A 24,749-nucleotide genomic window follows, 5' to 3' on the forward strand; every position below is an offset into this window, starting at 1 on the left:
CTTTAGTGAGTTATAATGAATGTATTAAGTGTGGAATGACTTTAGATGTGAAAAACAATTGCTGCTAAATTAAATTTTTAATATATGAGACATCTTTACACATTAATCTTACTTTTAATTTTACTGTCTTTTCCTTTTTACTGTTTAAATTGTATTCTACAAATTTTACTTTCTTTTGTCTTTTTTGTGTTAATTATGTAAGTGCACTGCAGCACTGCAGTGTACCACCACACCCAGTTCAACAATTCAGCTGGACAGTTGGATTGAATTAAGAGTGGCGAGAGCTAGAGAAAGAGAGAGAGAGAGAGCTTAGAGTCAATTACCTTTACATTCTTGTGTACTCCAGCAAGAACTGGAGCTGCTCTGAGCTTCACAAGAGGAGATGGTTTGCAATTTTGTGACATTATCTAAAGCCTAAATAATATGGAACCTTCAGGGCCTATGTATCTAGGATTGGATTCTAAAAAAGAGAACACAATGTGGTTTATTCATTATAAAAAGTATATACTGTAGTAAGTATATTAAATGCAAATAAGAAAATGAAAAATGTCAATTAAAATCTTTAAATTGAGCACTTACAAATGTTGTTTTCAATTCAGATAAGTGTGTCTCCAGTGTAAACCCCTCAAACCTGTTTATTGCACAGTAACACAGTATTGCACAGTACGATAACTTCATGTTGTTGTTGTTTTCCTTATTGAACACATCCATTATGCAACACAACAGTCAAGAATCTGTTACATATATTAGAATACAATACAAGCTATGTGTATGAGCTTCTCTGACAGACTGTTCCAAAACTGGGGGCAATATATCTTATTTTAGAATTTTTTTGTAATAAGATATTAGGGTACACTAGGTTAACTTAATAAAGCAAGACAAAAATAATATTTTTCTAAGAGAAGTGAGTATATAAATGCATTGATTTTGGTGTTTCTTAAGATCAATAATAATAGTAGTTCCAATAAGTAATATATGTACTACAAAGTGGCTGTGACAAAACATCAATTTATGAAAGGATAAAAGGAGGATGAACAGAAATTTTATCTTTAACCAGATTTTACACTATAATGTGGCACACAAAGTTTACTGATTTACATTTTTTTAGTAGTTACTGACAAATTAAATATGAAAAACTGCCGTAGTCATGGCAGGCTGAAGGAAAAAGAACAGGAGATAAGGAAGGATCCACAGAAGTAAGTCGTTTTAATTCCTATACAACCAGTATGCTCAAAAAAGATAGCATTTGTTTAATATTAGCATGCACATAATCACGGTAGTTTTCCTTGCCATGGCACTGTTTTTAAAACCAGTCATACTAACTTAAGTGTTTCCCTTACTGGTAACCAATTCCGAAAGCACAGGCCCACCCACCCAGAAACACTTTTGAATTCCCACCATGCGTCTACTTCATCCCCACCCAACCCTCGTCTTACTGAGTCTAGTACAAACAGGTTCAGCTGACCTGAACACAGATAAATCCATATTGGCAGTGACTTGGAAGGCAAATATATTATGTAATATAACAGAAAACAGATAGAGATAGTCAGATAGAGAGGGCGGGGGTCTGAAAAGCTCTGGAAAGGCTGAAGAAGTTTCCTTACCTGGTGCCTGTTAAACTTGTTTCTGGGGCATTTACAGCTGCACTATACTGCCTCCTTCTGGTAAATATGCTGTTATATAATTATTGAGCCACTGAAGAGAGGTAAAAAAAAAAAAATAAGGTAGCCATTGTGTTGTTTGGAAGTAACTTGACACCACTCACAGTAGATGCTGGACAAGATCCTGTGGATGTTGAGTCTAACACCAAAACAATGGGTTGGATGTTTGTACAAACGTTTTCCATGATAATTGATCTGTTGATTGATGTGTCTCTACCCAAACATCGAGGAGGGTTTTTGCAGAACAGAGTCATTATTCTCAAAAAATAACTTAAAATGGAAAGCTTTTCAATTTAAGGGAGAGAAAAAAAATCAGTCAACCAATTGTAGATGACAGTTTATGTATATAATAGTCATCAGCTTACTACATTATTACTGTCCATTTGACCATTTCCTGGAATTTGAAATGGCTATTTACTGAATCATCTTGTGTCCTTCCCCTCCAGTTGCCCCTAGTGATAGCATTGAGTTGGCCAGTATTCCAGACTTTGTGTACTCTTATCTGTTCCCTTGTGATGTTTATGTGCAAACAACACATTCCTGTGGGGACAGAGTTGGTGGTGGTGGGGGAGGTTGGGAGAGATGAGCTGGAAGGAAGTGGGAATGAAAAAAGGGAGGAGAAAGGTAACAATAAGATAATAGTGTGTTAAATATTAGGTGCCAGATTTGAGAGTCAGTATATTTCTTATAAACATTTTACAGTAGAAAAAAGAAAATAGAATATGTGACACTGCCACTGGAGAAGAAATTAGTAGATGACTTTTACTATGCAGAAATTTTAAACTGTCATCAGCCACACCCAAGGTCAAGACAGTCACATCCAATAAATTAGACATGCACTCAAAAGGATACAAAACAGACATGTTGTTACAGAATGCAAACAAATAGGGGATGGCCAAATGGCTATTTTTAACACATCATGATGGACTTTAATTGCATCTGAGTGACAGCTCTTTTTATCCCTTCAACCGTTATTGACACTAAATCACTGAGCTCCCTTTCTTTGAAATATTAAAAATGTTCACATTACATAAAGTCTTACTGTGATGCCACAGTCATTGCCTGATGTGTGTGCGTTTACCAATTCCACCCACTCACTTTCAAAAAACATTTTTGTTTTCCTGGTATGAACCTGCAAGTCAATATAAAATTAATTTAAATTGTTTTACCATTGTTTTTTTAAGTACTGCTACTGTGCCTATATTTTTATGCATCTGATGAAGGAGACAAAAAGGAAAGGTAAGTTTTGTAAGTTTTAAAATGATTCAACTGGGTGTGGAACCACATTTTAAAGAGCCACAAAGAGTCACAGTTCCTTTATTAGTTAGGAGATGTTACACCTTAAAGGTCACTGATGTGACTTTCTGACCTACTACCATATGCTTGCCTGAATAAAAAAATTATCTGACAAATGAAACTTTAGTATTGTTTCAATGACACTGACATTACTCTTAATTGTTAATGGGATTTTCATATTCACATACATCTGTTAGCACATTAAGTCTTGTCTGCAAAATACACAAAGAATTGAGAATAGTGAAGGATTCCTTCACTCACTTGTGCCATTTGGAACAAATTAAACCAATCTTAACCACAGTAGAGGGGCATGGAAAGCAGATTTAAAAATAGGAAGAGAAGGAGTGGAATTTCCACTGTGGAAACCTTTAGGAGGGACACAATATAATTTTCGAATGCAATTTATCCTTTACAGACCGTGGTGAGGGAAAAGGTAGGAAAGGGGATAGCTATTTTAGAGAGGGCCTTCTTCTGAAGTCATGCCCATAACTGCAATTTTCCTACACTGTGCAGCCCACGAGGCCGACAGACGGTTTAGTTTGAAGGAAGGAATGAGTCAGCAACTATATCTTACTATAAGAGACACAGTGTGCAACTCAGGCACAGAAACTGTAACGGTGAGAGACATGCAAGTACACAGGTCATTCTGGTCAGCAGCCAGCAGTGACTAAAGTTTGTGTGTGAACTGTATCTGAGTGTATACTTTTTATATTGAGATACTTGCAGATACTTGCAGGTGAATGAATAAAAAAGCATTCTAATCTCTTGAAAACAAAAACAGTTTTGTGAATGAACAGGTAACTTGAAGGTAGGTGGTCCTAATTTACTATCGTTACATTTTCTTCACAATACTGTCCTTCATAGAGACAAATACTGGCATCATTTTAAAATCCTACTGCAACAAATGCTTGGTTCTCACGCACTACGCTATTAAAAGGGTTCATTCTTCTGAGATCCAAACTCACATTCTTCGTGACCAGACAGTGGTCATTCTTTGAATCCCCACCTTTTAATTTTTTATTCTTGCTTGGGACTGTGGCTGCTTTACACTCTGTGTCCGTCTAATCAAATGAACCCATTGTGCCAGAAAACACCCAGGGCAGAAACTTGGAACACAGAGGGGAGTAGGGAACAGCTGTAGCCAAGAAACTGTAGCCTGGAAACTGTAGCCCATTTTGCATTAGTAGGTACCATATGCTGCGTCAAATCCAGCAGGGACATCTTTAGAGATTCATCATGCATGCCCAGTGAGGTTAGGAAATAACTGAGCACGACGATTTCCCAAAACTGCTGAAAATTTGTTTTCTCGTTACCATGGTGATGTGGTAAATGCCTCAAACTTTCCTTCCATAGTAGCTCTGTGACAGTGGGAGGTACCCCAGGACCAAGGAATGAGTGGAAATTTAGAGTTGCAGTGAGAAAAAGGACACTCAGAGGCCAAGTATGTTGAAGTACATAAGGGGTGGAAAACGAGCTGATTTATTAGCTTCTTATGTTCATTGTTTGGTCTAAATGCTTGTAAAAACAAAACAAAGCATTGTAGTATAATTTAGTATAAGTTTTATTTGAAAAAAATAATTTCCTTTTAAATGATTTGATCTGTTTTGAAACAGCAATAATCTTCCAAAGCAGCCCTATGTATCTGATATTGTGCCGACCTTGAACTAGGCCACAGCCTGGTGCATTTTACCTTTTTTCTGAGATTCCAGGTTCATTGGAAACCATTATACCAGACATTTTTATGCAAAAGTAAAAATAAAATTGGAGTACTTTCAAAATGCAAGTTATACAGTATATATACAGTATATACTAGACACTACTGGTGCGGTGTTTTCTGATAAATAAATTGCATCAATAGATTAGTTTGACTGCTAAGAAACAAGATGAAATATGTCATTTTTTAAAACCTCATCTTTGACCATTCAAAGTCCCTTATATGTTAAGTATGCATTTACTAATTCACATTAACATTAAAATAGCATTGTGGCAGACACTGTGTAAGAAGGTGCCACATTTTAAGGAGAAATTATCAATCATTGTCCTTAATGTGCTCAATAAAACGATCAAGCCAGTGGCATTGCTGTTTAATCTGTGCATCCAAAAATCAAGACCCTTAATGTCAGGCAAACTGTTAAAAACTAAAAATCGTCACTCTGGCAACTGTATTAAGGATACTGTACCTACACAAAGAAATTAAAGTAAATTCTTGTCCAACAAGTCTTGCTTTTCAGGAGACATTAAACACATAGATTTTCATAGATACATAGAGTTTTGGTCACTATCCTTTTTTATGTCTCCTTCCTCTACTGCTCAATTATGTATGACCAACCAACAATTCTTAAATAAGTTTTGTTAAAAGTTGCAAATTCAAATGTGCTATTATTATAAGTAATTTATATCATTATTATCACAAAACATCTTTATGCCTTCTTGCCTGGATATCTGAGGATCCCTTTTGTTTGCTAGCTCAAAGATGGCACAGGAATTGTTTGATTTTCACTTGAAGCTCTTCATTCTTTAATATCCTGCTACATATTCCATCCTGAAAAGCAAACAAGACTTCCAGAGAGCAGGAAGCTGAACAGAACTACAAACTTGCACAGTGGCGTATAATGTTTCTTTAATCATTTAACGAGTAAGAAGAGCTTCTCTTCTTGAAAGATTAAGCCTTGGAGATTCTATATGTCTTTAGGGTTAGGGTTAGGGTTATAAGATGTGGAATGTGAAGCAACAGATTCTAATTCTTAATAAGACAAGTGTGCATTTGATGTAATCTGTCAAAAATGAAAAGTCTTAAGTCAGCTCTCACGGAAATTATTTACATGAAACAAATTTTCCACTTCGCACACAGCCCTTTACCACCAGTGATAACAGAAGTGATAGTGTTCAGAGTAGCAGTAATTGAAATGGTGTTAGTGGTTGTTGATATGAGTGGTTGTTTTTGGGATCCTACTGTAGCATACAGTCTCTCTCTCTCTCTCTCTCTCCTCTCTCTCTCTCTCTCTCTATATATATATATATATATATATATATACACACACACACACACACACAGTATATAATCAAACTCACAATGGTTAAAAACATTCCTTCGGGTTTTGTCATCAACATTATTAAAATGCTATTTCTTATTCCTGCTCAAAGTACATTTAACAATATTCAAATAAAATTATTTCCTATTTTTACCAGTATTATCTTTTATTCACGTCATGCATTCTATTTACTATTAGGTCACATTATATTGATCAGTATTCGGATTATTTAAAAGAAAAACAAGTACTTTTTTTTCTGTTGTTTTGTAAAATGCACAGGCTTCAAAAATGTACCTAAAAGTACTAAATAGTGTAATAAGTTCACATGCACTGTGTTGAAGGTACAGTACACTGTTTACCTTCAAACTGTGGTTTAAAGAATTTGCCAATGTAAGATGGTTATCAAGCTAAAACATTTTCAAAACACTGCTGCATTCAAGCAGGATGGAAAGATGGGAGGTGATTCAGGGTGAATGGGAGTGGTCTAAGGGGTGGACCTTAGGGCCAAAAAGTTTATAAAGTTTACCGGTTTCCCTTTTTTTTCCTGCGTTGTGTCTCTGAGCTCCAATTGCGACCATACCAGATAGTGCCTCTGTCTCTTTTTCTCCCACTTTCTGTTACGAGTCGAGTCTCTACAGCAACAATGAAATCTACATATTCTGTGTACTCCTCATCCACCAGTAGCAGGGCTCCCACTGCTTCAATGATGCGTGCTTCTACCGGGCCTGTTTACAGGGCAGCCACTGTCCATGGTGGGGCTGCAAGTGGGAGTCGAATCAGCCTCTCCTCTGCCTCTACCCTCCGTAATGGGATAGGGGTCGGCAAAGGAATAGGCTCTGGATCTGGGGGCTTCACTAGCACCGTTCAGGTGAGCGGCAACAATGCCAAATACATGGGCAACGAGAAGTTTGCCATGCAGAACCTGAACGAACGTCTGGCCAGTTATATAGAGACAGTGAGAAACCTGGAACAGGCGAACCACAGTCTGGAGCTCAAAATCACGGAGGCTTTGCAAAATAGTGGACCTGACCTCAAAGACTACAGCAAGCACCAGGCGATCCTGGAAGCCCTGAGGAAGAAGGTGAGAAGGGGTTAAATGGGGGAGATGAAAGCATGGCTTAAAATGTACGTTCATTCAAAAATACAATGCCTTACTCAACCACATAAGCAATGTGCATTAGTAGTTATCTATTTTTGGACAGATGAGCCTAACTTTTCTTTGGGTTTGGAAAATTCCTGCCATAATGAGCCTTTGTGGCTAAGGCCTGTGCGGGAAACACTATAGTTCAGGAATGTCACTGTACAGACAGACAGGAAAAAAGAGCGGAAGACAAAATGAGTGTCCCGGGAATTTTTAGACTCTAGAATATTAACAGATTGACATAAATATATTGGCTTTAACCCTTTACCAACTGTGTTAATAGCTTCATATTTAGAATGAGCATACAGTACAGTCATGATTTGTATATATGACATAAGCTGAGAAAGAAAGAGAACAGTAGAATTTTTACTCATCCTCCCATTTGGAGAAAGGTAGGTCTTTATGTTAACATATTCCAGGTGTCTCAGAGGATAGATTAAGAGTCTCTGAGCCTACTGAAAATAAAAATCTACATATATAATTTAGAAGAAAATGATGCAAAACTGTCATGTTCAACATTAAACAGTTAATTGATTAGAATTTTTTTTGTGCATACATGGGAAGAGAAACATTGTTTTAAATTGAATTTTCTGTGAAATGCAGACTCTAATTTAGAGACCAAGAAAGCAAGGAAATATTCATATTTGAATATTTCTCAAACATCCCACAGAATATAACCCTCATTGTTATCAGATTATATTTACTCTGCTAAGAGCCAACAGCCAATACAAACAGCCTACAGCCAGAACGGCTGTAATCTAAATTTGCCAACATGGAAATTCACTTAATAGCTTCTTTCAGTGCAGCCATTATCTGAAAAAAGACTCAGCAACACCCTGGTGCAGTGTAGTCTACAAAGTCAAACACCCATGCAAACCTGTGAGTCGACATACGGGTTTGCACGCACACAAGCACGCACACACACACACAAGCTCCACCCTTCTCATGCAAAACCCTCGTCCCGCAGATGGGTTACATCCGGTTCATTTGATGGCAAAGAGCAGTTGCTGTCTGGAAGCCAACGATTGGCTCTTGGACTTTGTAACCTGGTTGCCTCACCCAGATGTATTTTAGCTATTATCTTGACTGTGAATAATAAAACAAACAGTTATTTTTTTTGTATTCATTTAATTACTTGTCTCACTGAAATGATCAACAATGCATATTCTACAGTCCATATTACTTAGTTCTTTTCTTGTTTGAGGTTTTGGATGCCACAGCTGACAATGCCCGTCTGGTTCTCAATATTGACAATGCTCGCCTGGCAGCTGATGACTTTAAAGTGAAGTAAGTTGCAAATGTGATAGATTGTCAGACAGCATCCCATTATACTGCTTTGTAAACATTGTAATACTATGAATAACAGCATCATATTTATTATGAGACAGCTCTTTGTCTACTAGTTAAACATCTTGAATTATAGCACACACACACAAACACACACACACACACTGTTCCAAACTCCTGACCACTCTGCCATCTCATGTTTAGATATGAATCTGAGTTAGCTATCCGCCAGTCAGTGGAGGCTGACATTGTTGGTTTGAGAAAGGTCATCGATGACACCAACATGGCACGAATGAACCTAGAGAGTGAGATTGAGGCCCTGAAGGAGGAACTCATCCACCTAAAGAAAAACCATGAACAGGTTAGTATGAGCATATTTTAACATTTGTCTAAAGTCAAAATGGTATACAGTTGCAATGAGTTTCAATAAAGTCTTAAAAAAGAAAAAGAGACAGATAAAAGTCTTAACAACTGTGGGAGCCAACATATTGACCCAAGAAAGTATTTTATCTTATTTTATGTTGGTTTCTCACGAATCCCTTCAAGAATTATTTGAGGTTAAAGTAAAACGGTCAGAAGCCTCCGACCATATCAATCAATCAGTTTTTATCTATATAACGTCTTTTACAATCAAAATTGTTTCTAGGAGCTATCCAGAATCCCAGGGCCTAACCCCAAACAAGCAACAGTGGCAAGGGAAAAACTCCCCTTTAACAGGAAGAAACCTTGAGCAGGACCAGGCTCATGTAGGGGGACCCTCCTGCTGATGGGGGGGCTGGGTAGAGAGAGAGGAGAGGGGGGAGGACAGGTAGAGGATAGAATAGGTAGGAGAGGAGAGATAGAGGAGAGAATAGAATACATACATACATACATACATACATACATACATACATACATACATACATTATAATAAGTAAAGTAAGGTGCAAGTTGAGTGGGTCAGTGGGGTCGGAGGTCAGTACGCAGCTCTGAAGGCGGCGATACCTGTAGATGAATACAGAAGGGGGGGGGACAGAAAAACATATATAACATATAACATATCTTGCAATCCTCTATTTTCCTCTGTAGGATATCATGGAGCTCCACAACCAAATTGCCAAATCAGGAGTCCATGTAGATGTTGATGCTCGAAAGGGACAGGACCTTGCTCAGCTTATGGCAGAAATAAGGTCCAAGTATGAGAACATCGCACAGAAGAACCAAGAAGAACTCAAAGCTTGGCATGAGTCCCAAGTAAGACTGAACTCTTATTCATAATGATTCATATTGTTTTCCAGGATACAAAAGAAAATCTATGAAAATTCTATCATTTTCACAACAATTATCTCATTTTCACAGATCATAGAGGTGCGCTCACAGGTTGCACAGAACACAGAGGCACTGAAGTGTGCACAAACAGAGGTGAATGACCTGCATAGACAAATCCAGACCCTGGAGATTGACCTTGAGTCACAGAGGAGCCTGGTGAGAAGCAATAAGTCAGCACACACTTGATTTTCTTCAACACAGGCTTATCTTAATGTTTCTATTTATTATTGTGATACATGGTTTACACATTGGTTACCACTTGCAATGGAAGTTGTCTGCTTACTATTCTGTCCAAAACTTACCTATTCTTGTCCACAGAGGGTCTCTCTAGAGGGCACACTGAGGGACACAGAAATGCATTATAATATGGAAATTAAGTCCCTCAACAGTATGATCCTGGGACTGGAGGCAGAGCTTACTCAGCTACGTAACAATATACAGCTACAAACACAGGACTATGAGGCTTTACTCAACACAAAGATGAAGCTGGAGGTGGAAATTGCCACATACAGACAGCTCCTAGATGGTGAAAATTTCACGTATGTAAAATTGTGACTCTGAGTTATTTGATTTTCTTCATTTAACTTTTAATAAGTCAATTGAAAGTCCCTGACAATTTATCTTTCTATGCAGGCTCCAGGATGCTCTAGATCAGAAAACATCAAAGACCAAAATCATGACTGTGACACAGACACTCGTGGATGGCAAGGTGGTTTCTTCAAACACAGAAACCAAAGAAGTTTAAAGGCCAGAATCGATCACCTGATTCTGTCACTGAGTAATAAAAGTGGTATTTCACAGGCAGGAAATTTAATGTTTAAGATTTTACGGCCAGGTCATTAAATACTACCCAGTGCTACAACTATGACCTCCTGTTTAAAACAAAATTGAGTCAAAGGGAATCTTTTATTTATTTTATCACAATTTATTCAAGATTTTATGAATGGCTGACAGACATTCACAATTTCAAAATTAGACTTTCCAGTGATCAATTAAGGGTGCATATAAAATATATATATATATATATATATATATATATATATTATATATATATATATATATATATATATATATATATATATAATTAACTACATCAATTTGGATTTTATTGTCTTGTCATTTGTCTTTTCTTAATTTTTAAATAAATCTCTTGCCCTGTAATGTGGAGTCCTTTCAATAAAATGATTTTTTGTGAACCAACTGTCCATGTACGAAAACAGAATGTTTGAAAGAAAAATTGCCTTTGCCAGATTATATTAGTAGCAATGGAAAAATTAAAAAACAAAACAAAACTAAAATTGTCATGGGCATATTCTATTAAATCAGTGCTGGTACTTAGTAATTTAGCAGCTGTTTGTCTATATGTTAGCCCTGCGATAGGCTGGTGAAGTGGCAAGGGTTTTTGCCACCTCTTGCTCAAAGGCAGCTGAGACAAGCTCCAACAACCCTGTCAAGGGAAAAGCAGTGGACGATAGATGGATGGCTACATCAACAAGAGCAAGCTAAAGTCCAGTATCCGACTCAAGAACAGAAGACATTTTCAGGGGTTTTTTTTCCTCAAAGAGGTGATCTAACATTCTGTATGAAATTGACAGCATATCTCATAGCATTAACTTGAGGTGAGATTGGTGCACAATGGGTGTAACCAGGTCAAAGTCTAAAAAATGGCTAAAGATAAGATTGTCGTATAGCTATGAGAGGAGTGGCAGGATATTGCTTTTCAGAGGTATATAAGCTCACTGGACTCGCTTCTGCCTCCTGCTTTCAAACCCCTCTTTGCCAGGAAGTCTTGCCTCGTACTCTGATTGATCAGCGCATTACTTATAGCAATGGAGAGACGCACTGAATTTATTTCTCGTCAGAAGACAGGCACTCACGGACCTGTCACACTGGAGAAGAACTATGCCTACAGTGTCAGTGGAGGCGCCGGTGGCCATGGGACAAAAATTTCAACTGCCTCCTATGGCACACGAATTGGCAGTAGCTTTGGACACGGGTATGACTCGGGGATTACCCTTGCCATCGGTAATGAAAAGACAACAATGCAGCACCTGAATGATCGTTTAGCCAGCTACCTTGAGACAGTCAGGAACCTGGAGAAGGCTAATGCCCAGCTTGAAATCAAGATCAGAGAATATGTTGACAGTAAAGGGCCCTTGGAAGGAAGGGACTACAGTAAATACTTTGCTATCATTGAGGACCTAAGGGCTAAGGTATGTATTAAGAATGCATTTCTGAAAGTATACTGTATTATTTGTGATTTCTGACATATCAACGGCTTGCCAGCAAGATCCTGGTTATCCAGCCACTTTCCTGCCGCTTATAAACATCATATGATGGGAGGCTAAAAGTCATTTTAGTTGCTTTGACAATTTTACTATCACCCTTTCAAGATTCAAAGTGTACTGAATGATTCATTCTGTTTATAGCCCATATACTCATAACCTTTTTATCTTTTATTACCTACAATGTGTTGAAGGCATCAACTTGACTGCAACTTTTTCCTCATCGAGTTGACATAATTCTGTCATAAATCAGTTAAGATATACTTTACAGTCTTGACTTCGCACACTAAAAGTTGACATTTCTTTCAGATATTTAACAAAATCCAGGGTAATGCACAACTTGCCATCTCTTTAGACAATGCCCGTCTGGCTTCAGATGACTTCAAAGTCAAGTGAGTATTCAGCTGTGTAACTAAAATCCAAGTGTTTCCTCACACAATACAAAAGTGATATACAATATGCTTTGTTAGGATGGAGTATGAAATGTCTATGCGTAAGACAGTAGAGGCCGACGTGGCCAGATTGAGGAAGATTCTGGATGATACAAACATTATTCGCCTGCATGTGGAGAGTGACATTGAATCTCTGAAGGAGGAACTGATCACCCTGAAGAAGAATCATGATACAGTAAGGGGGAAAACTCCTACTAGTAGAACATGTTTTGTACCAAATTTAATTTTATTAGCATTTTTCAATGACTAATCCCCAATAATTTCCTGTTGTCCACAGGATTTGGCTGAATTACGTACCCAGATCACTCATGCTGGAGTCCATGTAGATGTTGATGCTCCTAAAGGACAGGATCTGGCCAGGGTCATGGAGGAGATGCGGGCCAATTATGAAAAGATAGCACTAAAGAACCAGGAGGAGCTTAAAGCATGGCATGAATCTCAGGTAATTCACAAAGTTTGGCTAATTTCTTTAATAATTAATCTACAGGGTATTCTAAATGTGTTTTATGTGGCTCTCAGATAACAGAGGTGCAGGTTCAAGTTACTGAGAGCACAACAGCACTGAAGGAAGCTTCATCTCTGCTGTCTGATACCAAGCGGCGGTATCAAACTTTTGACATTGAGCTGCAATCTGCACTTAGTCTGGTAAATCCTTGTGTTTTTTTGACATACTACAATATTGAATACTACATCAGTTTGCTTGTTTTGTAATTAATTAACATTTTGAAAAATGCTAATTCATCTTCTTGGAGACTCTTTGAAACAGGAAAAGAGATAACAAATTACTATTATACCCTTTGACAGAAAGCATCTCTGGAGGCAACCCTGCGTGACATTGAGATGCGTTACAACAACGAAGTGGAGAAATACAATGTTATCATCCTAAGGTTTCAGGAGGAGCTTTCTCAAATTCGCGCTGATATCCAGCAGAACGGAAGAGAATACGAAAATCTGCTTAATATCAAAGTAAAGCTGGAGGCTGAGATTGCAGAGTACAGGAGGCTGTTGGATGGTGGAGCAACCCTAAAGTAAGGTTGATTTCATTGCAAACATAAGCACCGTGAATATTGAAAGTCATCTATTTTACAACTGTTATCATTTTTGTTTTCTTCTTTTTCCTGCTTTTGCAGATTAGAGGATGCAGTTGACAAGAAGTTGGTCCAGACTAAAATGGTGACAATCACTCAAACTCTGGTAGATGGCAAAGTGGTGTCAGAGAGCAAGGATATCAAGTCCAGTGAAGAACATGTTGTTTAAGGGCCAGAACAGAGGCAAAATATTGTTTGCAACCAAATGCAGCAACATCAAAAAAGTATAAATTGTGTCTGTTTTGTAGTTAGTCTCTGTTTTTAACATTAATCTGACCATTAAATTAAATAGTCTAAGCTTAATGTTTTATTGCAGTGCTCAGCAAGCTTTTTAAGCCCAAATTCCCTGACCTCCACCATGGTCAAAGTTAGCATCTACCTTTTTAAAATGTAATGAAAATAAATGTAATAAGATGGCCCAACTTTTCACTTCCAACCCGAGACCTCTTATTTATGCTGTTGATTATACACAACCAAGACAATAATGTAACTACCATATATTAACACACTCTTGAATAAAATTCACACTCGACAATAGAGCTGTATTATGTACTAACCAAATTGTTAGTCTGTGTACTTCAGCTCAGAAATCAGAAAACAAATAATTAGGAAATTAGAAATCATGATGACATCAGATATCAATTGTCATGTTAATCAAGTTATTGTGATGGATGCGTGTGTATTCTATTTGTGCATGCTTTTTAGTTTGTCTCATGGCTATTAACAGCTATTCTGAGACAGTCCCTGAGGTGTCTGTCATGAAGAAAGTTCCTGTACTTTGATTTAATTGTTGTCATGTGTGAAAATGCCATTTTACAGAGATAAGGTAGGCACTCACTCTTATTGCACATGAGGTGGGGAGAGGAAACTCCCCAAAATTCACTGTAACTGGATCTTGCTTTCATCTTAATGTCATTTTGCAAATCAAGCACTTCCATGTCAACTTCTTCTCTTCCATGACTTGACATGACATTTCCTCCAAGTTTGGAGAGTGTGACAGCCTCCCATTCTCTGGATGTGTGGACCAAATACCAGGCGTGATCTTAACATGAGTGTTGGTCTTTTCCCTGAAGTTCATTGTTCAGTCAAGTTTAGTAGGCAGATCTGTCAGAAGGCCCAGGTCCACTGGCCATGCATCATCTGACAGCTTCTCATGCACCATGTTCCTTCTTGACAGAAAAAGTTAGTCAATAAATTGCCGCAACACTTTGGCACGACTCAGTCGCCTGACATCAGCATGGAGGATTAGGTCTCCATAAGCAACATTGACCTCATCCAACAAAAGATAAGTGGTGCTGAAGCACTTTTGCATGAATTGAGTTTATCAGGGTGACCACTAAATTCATAACAAGAGAAAATGTCAAGCAAAACTGCAAGAGGAATGACAAAGTGATCATCAACAAAGAAAACAAAATCATAGTCATTATGGGAAAGCACTGTAAATCCATTGTGCACACCAAACATTTCTGGGGATCCATCAGTAGTAATTACCTCAATTTTTTAAATGCGAGAAAATCCTCATCTTATTTGCTTGATCTTGTGGTGTCGCTTCAGATTTCCTCTCTCTGACAGTGCTTGTGTCTGGTGGCACCACTTACATAATAATAACTAAAACATTCTTACTCCCATTCTGGATGGAAGTTGTAAAATTTTGTCTTGGAGCCTCTGCCATGCTAGCTTATGTTTTTACCATCAAGTACAATTTGCATACTGCTGTGTTTGATTGTACTCCTGTAACTGTCGGAGTTGGTTAGTTCATTCAGCATCCCCAGTTTAATGGCCATTTGATTTGACGGAGTGTATTTTCACTTAATGACATTATCTTAGCTTCTGATCACATTGAGTGGTGGAAAATTGAGCTAAATTTATTGAGCTAATTTTTGTATTCTTATGATGTACACAGTTACTTTTTGATACATTTGATTAAAACATTCATTTTGCTGAGATCCATATATGAAAACTTTTCACAGTTGAATTTAAAAAGTTCTCAAAATATTTTAAAATGTTGACCTACATGTGTAGAGGAAATTTTTCTTTTCTCAAGACAACAGAATCAACGTGCAATAAAAAAACAGAACAAAAAATGACCTTTACACATAGGCCATAAAATAAAGTCCTTGGTCCAGATGGTTTTCCAGTTGAAGGTTACAAAGAATTTTGCACCCTGCTATTCACCTTGTTCCACAGAATGGCAACACAAATAAAAGAAAAAATGCCTATTTTCTCCACACCTATACTCTTCAACAATAGCCTGTGCCTTAAAACAGATAAAGATCCTAGACTGCCATCTGCCACATCCCAGATATCTTATAAATGCAGATCTCAAAATTTTGGTAAATCCTAGCACAGAGATCAGAATCAGTTACTCATCAGTTATGCTATGCCACCATGACGAAACAGGATTAATTCAGGGTCAACACTCATCCAACAGCACTTGGAGACACATTAACTTGATCGTGAGAACTATTGCTCAAATCTCTCCCAAGATTCTCGCTCCTTGTAATCTTCATTGAATCATTAACAGCATATATCTGACAAACTAGACACATAAATGAATCTAAACATAAATCATAAACCACAAGACTTGTCTGTGCAGATGGTGGTTTAGTTGATCTTCAAAACTGAAAGGCCACTCTTTGTAAGATAGTGGAACTCATTCACAATTTTTTTTCTGTGCTAGTCTGCCAATTAAATACAGATACCATTGTGTTCCAACATGTGTCTGGAAATGTCTTGGCATCAATATTTCTTCCAGTCATCAATACTTATCAAGGCTGAATTTCACCCCACTTTAGAAAACCATGGAGAATGAGAATTTTTATGCTTTGTTGTATTGTAAATCAATTAATTCTAATGAACATGTCTTAAAAAAAAATAAGGTAACACATAATACGTCCAGGTATGGGAGGCTGACTCCATCTCTACTTCTACATCCCTACTTCCATCTCTACTTTTAAGATTAGACTTAAAACCTACCTCTTTGAAAAAGCTTATTGTCACTAATTCTGTAGTTCCAGTTACTATCATAGACAGACAAATTATCATACTTAGGGGGTCGTCTAATCATTAGGTCACATCCTAGCTATGCTGTTATAGGCCAAGGCTGCCGGGGTCCAGAAACATAATCACCTGACAAGCCCCTGTCACCCCACTGGGTCATGGTTTCCTCTCCTCTCCTCTCCTCTCCTCTCCTCTCCTCTCCTCTCCTCTCCTCTCCTCTCCTCTCTCTCCTCTCCTCTCTCTCCTCTCCTCTCCGCACCTATTCTATCCTCTACCTGTCCTCCCCCCTTCTCCTCTAACTCTACCCAGCCCCCCATCAGCAGGAGGGTCCCCCTATATGAGCCTGGTCCTGCTCAAGGTTTCTTCCTGTTAAAGGGGAGTTTTTCCTTGCCACTGTTGCTTGTCTGGGGTCAGGCCCTGGGATTCTGGAAGCGCCTTGAAACAATTTTGATTGTAAAAGACGCTGTATAAATAAAGATTGATTTGATTGATTGATAATCTTTACAGTAAAAAGCCAAAGCCTCTTTATCAGAATTTCATCAAACCTTTATCCACACATGCAACATTTAACACAAAATTCAGTTTTAGATGGACGGTTTCCTTTTTAATCAATGTATCACTGGCTGCTGTTTCATCTCATTTTTCATCTTCATCAAAAAACATTGATGATTTTTTTTTAGCATGCATGCATTTGGCATTTAGAGTATGTATGCTAACTCCTTTCACACATGATGCTAATCAGCAACGTCGTCCTTTCCCTTTTGGAAATATCTTTCTCTTCACAAATTAAGATGTACTTTATTGTATATATGAAGGAAAATGATGGTTTCTGCCATACTACGATTTTTTTCTGACAATGCTTCCAAACTTAAAATAACCAAAAAGACTGTGGCATAATATGATTAGAATAGAGAGTAGGAATGAGAGTACAGAAACATCAGAGCTTGAAAAAGGAGTAAGGATTCAGTAAGTACTGGACCTGGCAGCCATCCTGCTGACATCCACTCCTAATTATATTCTCTGTTCTTACTACTGTATAGGAGAGGATAAATGGAAGAAAAAGAGCTGAAAATCCAAGGCTCTTACTCTTGGAAAATCAATAGTAAGATTTTTGAACTTGTTTAGTGACTGAATCTGGTTTCCATGAAAACTGGCCAGGCAGTTGTAACCCAAATGTAAAAAGGGTATTAGATGATTACTGCCTGTGCACTGCTATTACTGTTTGGGTCTGTTTGCCATGGTACTGACACAGGTGTGGTGGGGTCCACTTGCAACACAGCAGTTCCTGACAGTTTCAATAAATGGCTTTATTGAAAACTTGCACTGGTAACAGCACTGATGGAATCACAAGCCTCTGTGGCATGCAAAAAACACCACAAGACCATGAGAGAGCAAAGTCCAAACAAACACAAGGTAAAAACTCTTGAGCAGGGACAGAAGGTTGCCAGGTTTACCAGGGCATCGACAGAGAAGAGAAGTCCGAGGCAGGGAGGGTCAAAACCAATAAATCTGATCGTACAGAGTACCAGAGAGTCAGGCATGGAGCAATAACAATCTGGTACGACATGAATGCACAGCAGTGGCTTAAATAGGCCTAAGAGGGAGCAACAGGCGAAAATGATGAAGGCTGGTCAGATGGGTGTGGAGGAGGGGTGTGGCAGAGTGAGTGGAATTTTCCACCTCAGCACAAGAGCAGAAGGGCCAGCACCTCCTCATAATACCAGAACACACTGGGGTTTGAAACTAGAACCCTCCGCTACTCAGTCCCAGTCCACTAGAGGCAGAGCTACTGCTGCCCTATATCAATTATACTGTATTTCTAAGACCTAGCAGAATTAGTATTAAATGATTATGCATAAATGTCCCTTTAATACTACTATTACTAACACTACTACTATTAAAAATAATGATAACAATATTAATAATCAATTTTATTTGTGAGCACCTTTAAAAAAGCTCAAGGATACTTTACAATAGACATATGTTAACAATATCTAAGTTCAATTACTCTTTTTTTCACTTAGGTGAGTAGCTGAACACATAAGCACATATATAAATAAACATTAGCAGCAACTTAAACAGGGCATTGAAGTTACGTGTTGCTTTTTTCTCGACGGGAAAAATTCCACCACGGGAAGGGAGAGGCAGCATGAGTTCCAGAGATTCCACTGCCATAATAATGTGCCCAGGAAGGGTGATACAAAAAACAGAAATACAAATACACAAAAACAGGAAGACCTGTATATCTCTTTTTCCAGCTTATTGTTACTGTATTTTTGAATCTTCTAACATTTATCTCACAGATATCATATCAGAGCACATCATGAAAACAGAAATGTTTTTGCAATATTTTATATTTCCTTGGGTATTTGCAGGATTACTTTGTATGTGGTTTGATGATGCTCAAGAGATTTGTGAACAGCTTCAGTACTATGTCCAACATTACCACTAAGATTTCTGTGTAGATTCTCAATCATCCAGGTCATTGAAAATATATAGCTAACTATATATTTTCAAGCTCTCTCCCCAGCGATTTCAGAACTGAAGAAGCCTTCTGGATAGAAGGCGAAACGTCTTCAAGAGAAGAAACCCAGTCCAGTTGACAGAGAAAACTACCTTGGATTACCACTAAGATTGCACTTCAATGTTTGTTCAGTGGAAACCTGTGATGTTTCAAGTTGTGAGGAAAAAATCCCTAAAAATCCCTAAAAACCGATATCACTGCCCAGGACAGTCATTTAGTAGGAACCTGCTCAGAGACGGAGAGAAATCAAGCAGAAAGTGCTTTAATCTCATTAACCAGTTAATCTGCCTTCGAAAGGTTAGGTTGGCGATAAAGTTGCTCTTTGGTCACTGTCCTTTTATGTAATAATTGCGTATTTTGATACATTTGAGACTTTTACTGTCGATGTTAAATACCACGAAATATTGGCAAATTGCAAGCCACCTGACCTCAGTGTTGAAAACCACTCATGGGTGTGTTTGGAATAAGGAAATGATGACTCAAGAATCACAAGACACCGCTGGGAAAACGAAAGTGCCACTGAATTATTCCATTACAACTATTCTTTTAAAAGTCTTAAATCTTTTGTGATCTGTGTACTCAATAAACAGAAGACATTAACCCTGGATGTCACCCTCACATCATAGCTGGGAGCAATCTACTGTAGTTATCAATAACAGTAAACCATTTAAACTGAATGAAGCTGTAATTAAACTAATCATTTTCTCCATGAGAGAAGTTTGAGTCTTTTTGTATGCAGTATTTCTTTTCATTCATGTCTCTGTGTCCTGTTGTTGCCTTTGCAACGTTTGCATCCAGTTGTTTGTGACATGTCATGCCTTATGAAGTTAAGCCATGAATTATCTTTAAACTGACACATGCATTGGCTCACAAAGTGGAAGAACATTAAGCTGTTTAAAACTCCACCCTTTTCCCTATTATTAACACATCCTGTGGTGGAAATTCTGTCCCTGGGGGGGAATACTTTTGACTGTGACTTCCAGAAAGGAAGTACTGGCTCAGTTGTTTCCTTTCTTCTTTAAGTGTAAGATGTAATACAAGGCAGCCACAGAACACAAATTTATATATATATATCCTCCACCAGAGGCCTGGGTGTTTGAGGGCTCTGCGCAGGATCTTAGCTGTTCCTAGGACTGCGCTCTTCTGGACAGAGATCTCTGATGTGGTTCCTGGTATCTGTTGGAACCATCTACTCAGCTTGGGTGTTACAGGCCCTGGGGTCCCAATCACTTCTGGGACCACTGTTGCCTTCATACCCCACATTCTCTCCATCTCCAAGGCATTCGTGGAGCAGGACAGAGAATGTGGTACTGATGGAGTGTTACTATGGGAGTAACCCCAGCAAGAGAGGGTACATGCAGAGGATGTGGAGAAATGGGTGCTTTGAAACCCTGCATCCTCACTGACTAAGAATCAGCTCCTAGCTCAGTGTGTGAATATCACTTATATATATATATATATATATATATATATATATATAGAGAGAGAGAGAGAGAGAGAGAGAGAGAGAGGAGAGAGAGAGAGAGAGAGACCCCTTTTTCATCATGGACAGAGCAGGTTATTTTGAGGTTATTTAAAGAAACTGGATGATATTTCACCATTCAGCTGACTCCCTGCTGACACATAGACAAGTAAATAAAACATGTGCAAAATGTTGCAAAATTGTTTTTTGGTAGAAAGACCTTATCAAATAACCAGGATCTCATCTATTTCCCTAATCCAAATCCACATCTCTGAAATAGCCCCTTTCAGATTTCATAGGTCAAGCAGTCATAACACAGCTCACTGCTGAGTCTACAAAATTCTTCCGAAGCAGCTGACTTATTTGGTGTCCAATCACCGTGATATGACCAAAAAAGGACTGTTTAGCTGCTACTGCAATCCAGCTTTTATCTCACAGGAGTGTGGAGTTTAAGTGACGTAAACTGCTGCTAAAGGTAAACCTCATCCTAACTGAGGTAGGATAAATGAATGGGTTTGGCTGTAATGTAAGGTTACTGAGCAAGGAATTTTAAATTACGAGAGTTTAAATGAGACATATTACAATATAGGCAAATTACTAAATACAAACAACAAAATCCCCCCAAATTAGTTATCTGAGCAGGGAAACATTTAGAGCCCTAAGATGACCTCAACATGAAAACAAGCTCAAAGATAAATGAGTAACTTATAAAGAGTTATGAGATTGGGTGAAGTAACACTTGGGCATTGCCCTCTGGAATCACATTATGCAAGCAAGTTTTTTGGTGAGAGAAAGTTTAAATCTAGGCTAGAGTCTCACAATCATCTTATTTATTTATTTATGAATTTATTTATGAATTTATTTATTTATTTACACTCACCACATCAATTTGTTTAGACCCACACACTTGGATATATACATCATCAGGTCATCCTTAAAAGTGTAAACTGTAAATCTGATTGACGTTTTTTATATACCCCTCTGACACCAACAATATTAAACTCGTATGACAGAAGTTATGTGAGTCAAAACCAATCAAACCAAATCTTATTGAAAAGAAAAAATTGAAATCCAAAAATTAGAATAAAGTAGTTTTTGCTATCTTTGAATTGACTTGACCCCCAGGTCAAATCTTAAGTGTCACAGGGCTGATTGGACAGATTGAAATAGGGCCAAGAAATGGACCTAACTAAAATTTTAACACTGTCAGTTGTACTGGTTGTTTGATTAATTATTATTTTGAAGAATTTTTTTTAAAAGGTTTTTCGCCACATATCCACTAACATCCACATCACATTCAAAAGGTGTCTCATGACCCACATCATTTTGAAATAAAGGTTTAAAGCTTTAAGATTTCATTACTTTTATGTATTGTTTTAATTATTGACTTAGAAAAGATTAGATTTGAATAATAGTTTCCTGTGGCTTGAGGCACATGTAAAACAAGTATAGTAAGAGAGTAAACTTAACTTTAGCAGCCTTTATGTCAGATGATGTTTATTTTGAACTGTTGCATAGCACTGGGTAATCAGTTGATTGTTTCAAGTGTGGTCCAATTCCATGTCCTTTCCCCACTGTAAATGCCCAACTTGAGTTAATTCTAAACTGTAACTCTTCTGATTCCTGTCACAACTCTAAGTTTAGTAAAACTATTCATATTCAGTTACATATTTTATTTTATATTTAAATAAAAGCTATCAATGAATGAAATAAAAGGGCTACATTTATAACTATCCCACATTTTTCCCTGTTTTCTTTTTTGCTCTCAGCGACTCCTACAGTGTATCTGATCCCAAGCACTTCAAGATACACATTTGATTGAACTACTTTAGATACCGGTAAGTTGTAACCTAAACCCATTGCTGTTATAAAGCAATCAATGGCACAGTAATGCTGTCAGAACAAAGACACCCATTGATCATAGTATTATTATTATTATTATTATTATTATTACTATTATTATTATTGTTGTTGTTCTTGTTGTTATTGTTGTCATTGTTAGTTATAATAATAATAATTCTAGACATATATTGTAAAGCTGCATACTTTAAAAGCAAAATGTACATGTTTTGTTATAAAGAAGCTGTTATATTATACTTATTAATTTATGTGATAGTTCCCTCATCACTCGATATGCTAATTTTCAGTGTGAAAACCGTATTAGTGTTGTTTCTACCAGGAAACTGACAGTGATCTTACTCAAATCTGTTTTGTGAACATTTGCGAGCTGCTGATCTATTTATTGTCCTTCAGATAATAATAGCCCATTGATAGTATCCAATTCAGAAAGCTCTATGTGTCGTTTGGCAGTAGAACTTATGTAACTGAAGTTTTGTCTATGGCTGCAGTTTTTTATTGATTCATTTTTAACAATGTATTGCTATTGTTCTTATACTGCACTCATTTAAATGAAGTTCTGACTCTACTGTATTTCTATATGGCAGAGGGACACATCTAGGGACACATTTTTACCACAACTGATACTAAATAATATTAATACTGATTGTAAATGAAAGCGCACATTATTGAACTTACATGTAGACCAGTGTGGTATAAATTAAATTGGCATTTCATTGATTAAAGTTATCTGATTCATCTTCAATTACATGGCTTTTCCAAATTTGATGCAGTTAAACCTCTGATATTTTATACTAATTCTTGTAGTTTCCTCTAAACTCCATGACCTACACTCCTCATCCTATCCTCTACATCGTCTTTTCTTACACACCCTAATTTTATTCTTTTCACTCCATCTTCTTCCATGTCTCTGGCCTGGGAGTTAAACCTTCTGCTTTTCTCTGCCAATATTTAAGGTAGCCCATCTCAGTCTGACCTCTATGCCTTTGTCTGCTCAGAAAGGATCTATGGTGCTGGCCTTCTCCACCTTGAACTCCTCTGTCCTACCAAAAGCACCCTTCATCAAACTCTCAATCAATCAATCTTTATTTATATAGCATCTGTTACAATCAAAAAAAATTGTCTCTAAGTGCTTTCCAGAATCCCAGGGCCTGACCGCCAACAAGCAACAGTGGCAAGGAAAAACTCCCCTTTAACAGGAAGAAACCTTGAGCAGGACCAGGCTCATGTAGGGGGACCCTCCTGCTGATGGGTGGCTGGGTAGAGAGGGAGGAGAACAGGGGAGGAGGACAGGTAGAGGAGAGAATAGGCAGAGATCATGCAAGTACATTAATTATAACAATTAAAATGAAAAAAAAAGAATGAAAGCATATTAGGTTAGAAAGTCCAGAGTAGTGCATAGATGTAATTTTTGTAATGTGTAGGGGTCGAAGTCATTGCCAAAGCAATAAATTAAATGTTTGGGAGTCTAAGTCTTTTTCTGCTGACCAGCAGGGAAGTTCATTCCACGAGTTGTATAAAAAACCTGTTCCTTTGCCTTTTGGTTCATACCAAGGTTCCCCTCAATTTAAGTCCCAATCAACCCATCTCTGCAGAGTTCTTCGCTCTGACAGACATGCAACATGCGCTTGTTCTATGATTGAAATTAGCTGAAGGTGTTGGTGAGGAGCAAATATTTTGAAAAATGAAACTGTCATCCAACAGTCTTGATATGGAAAGTAAATGTGGACAGTAGTTTTTTAGGTGTTTTGAAATATGTGGTATGTCAAATCACGTGTACAAATATTTCTCCATAGCATAATAGCATTTTCTCATAATAGAATTTCAGGAAAGTAAGATAATATCTTGACTAAATTCATATTATATAGCTGATTCCCTGGACAATAGAACATGTCAGAATTAACTAGGGTATGACTGTTTCGTGCAGAGGTTAGTGTCATAGTCATTTGGACACCTGTTACCCTGGGCTGCCCCCTGGAGATTTTCTGGGGGTAATGCATCATACGAACATTGCATCAGCAAGATGAGGCGGCAGGTTATGGGCTATGATTCTGGACAGGGAATCAAGGGTGCTTCTGAAGGAAGGTGCAAATGGGTTTCTATGTTTTATTCCAAACTGAGAACGGGTAGGAAGCTTCAGCGTTACAGGTTACAGAGATGATAAACTTCTGTGTGGCTGCATGTCACTGTCGTAGGCAGATATATCATAGTAGCATATGTAGCTGTGGCTAATGGCAAGGTAGTGCACTAAACAGTCATTACACATAGGGTAGATGTGGCTTGGGGATCAATGACCAATGATCGGTATTAGTTGTTTAAAGATTGCAGCGTCACTAGCCTTCAGCCAATAAGGCTT

The 24,749-nt window shown here is 37.7% G+C and overlaps 2 protein-coding genes across 2 annotated transcripts; both read left to right on the plus strand.

Moving 5' to 3' along the window:
- Nucleotides 1-6,524: 6,524 nt before the first annotated feature.
- krt18a.1 (keratin 18a, tandem duplicate 1) lies at nt 6,525-10,886 on the plus strand. Its single transcript, XM_057041582.1, has 7 exons — nt 6,525-7,070; nt 8,335-8,417; nt 8,622-8,778; nt 9,486-9,650; nt 9,756-9,881; nt 10,044-10,264; nt 10,359-10,886. The coding sequence occupies exons 1-7, from the start codon at nt 6,633-6,635 to the stop codon at nt 10,468-10,470; spliced, it is 1,302 nt and encodes a 433-aa protein (XP_056897562.1). The 5' UTR covers nt 6,525-6,632; the 3' UTR covers nt 10,471-10,886.
- Nucleotides 10,887-11,140: 254 nt separating this feature from the next.
- LOC130530419 (keratin, type I cytoskeletal 18-like) lies at nt 11,141-13,986 on the plus strand. Its single transcript, XM_057041585.1, has 7 exons — nt 11,141-11,938; nt 12,320-12,402; nt 12,481-12,637; nt 12,740-12,904; nt 12,982-13,107; nt 13,267-13,490; nt 13,593-13,986. Exons 1-7 carry the CDS (start codon nt 11,555-11,557, stop codon nt 13,717-13,719), a joined length of 1,266 nt encoding a protein of 421 aa, XP_056897565.1. The 5' UTR covers nt 11,141-11,554; the 3' UTR covers nt 13,720-13,986.
- The last annotated feature ends 10,763 nt before the right edge of the window (nt 13,987-24,749 follow it).

The sequence above is a fragment of the Takifugu flavidus genome, chromosome 8 (assembly GCF_003711565.1).
Source record: "Takifugu flavidus isolate HTHZ2018 chromosome 8, ASM371156v2, whole genome shotgun sequence".
Taxonomy (NCBI): Eukaryota; Metazoa; Chordata; class Actinopteri; order Tetraodontiformes; family Tetraodontidae; genus Takifugu; species Takifugu flavidus.

Excerpts from the sequence above, each read along its gene's own strand:
- LOC130530419 (XM_057041585.1), top strand. The coding sequence starts at position 11,555 with ATGGAGAGACGCACTGAATTTATTTCTCGTCAGAAGACAGGCACTCAC. Across the intron at positions 12,638-12,739 it reads TGAAGAAGAATCATGATACA|GATTTGGCTGAATTACGTAC; the intron begins GTAAGGGGGAAA and ends TGTTGTCCACAG. Across the intron at positions 13,108-13,266 it reads TGCAATCTGCACTTAGTCTG|AAAGCATCTCTGGAGGCAAC; the intron begins GTAAATCCTTGT and ends ACCCTTTGACAG.
- krt18a.1 (XM_057041582.1), top strand. The coding sequence starts at position 6,633 with ATGAAATCTACATATTCTGTGTACTCCTCATCCACCAGTAGCAGGGCT. Across the intron at positions 9,651-9,755 it reads AAGCTTGGCATGAGTCCCAA|ATCATAGAGGTGCGCTCACA; the intron begins GTAAGACTGAAC and ends TCATTTTCACAG. Across the intron at positions 10,265-10,358 it reads CTAGATGGTGAAAATTTCAC|GCTCCAGGATGCTCTAGATC; the intron begins GTATGTAAAATT and ends CTTTCTATGCAG.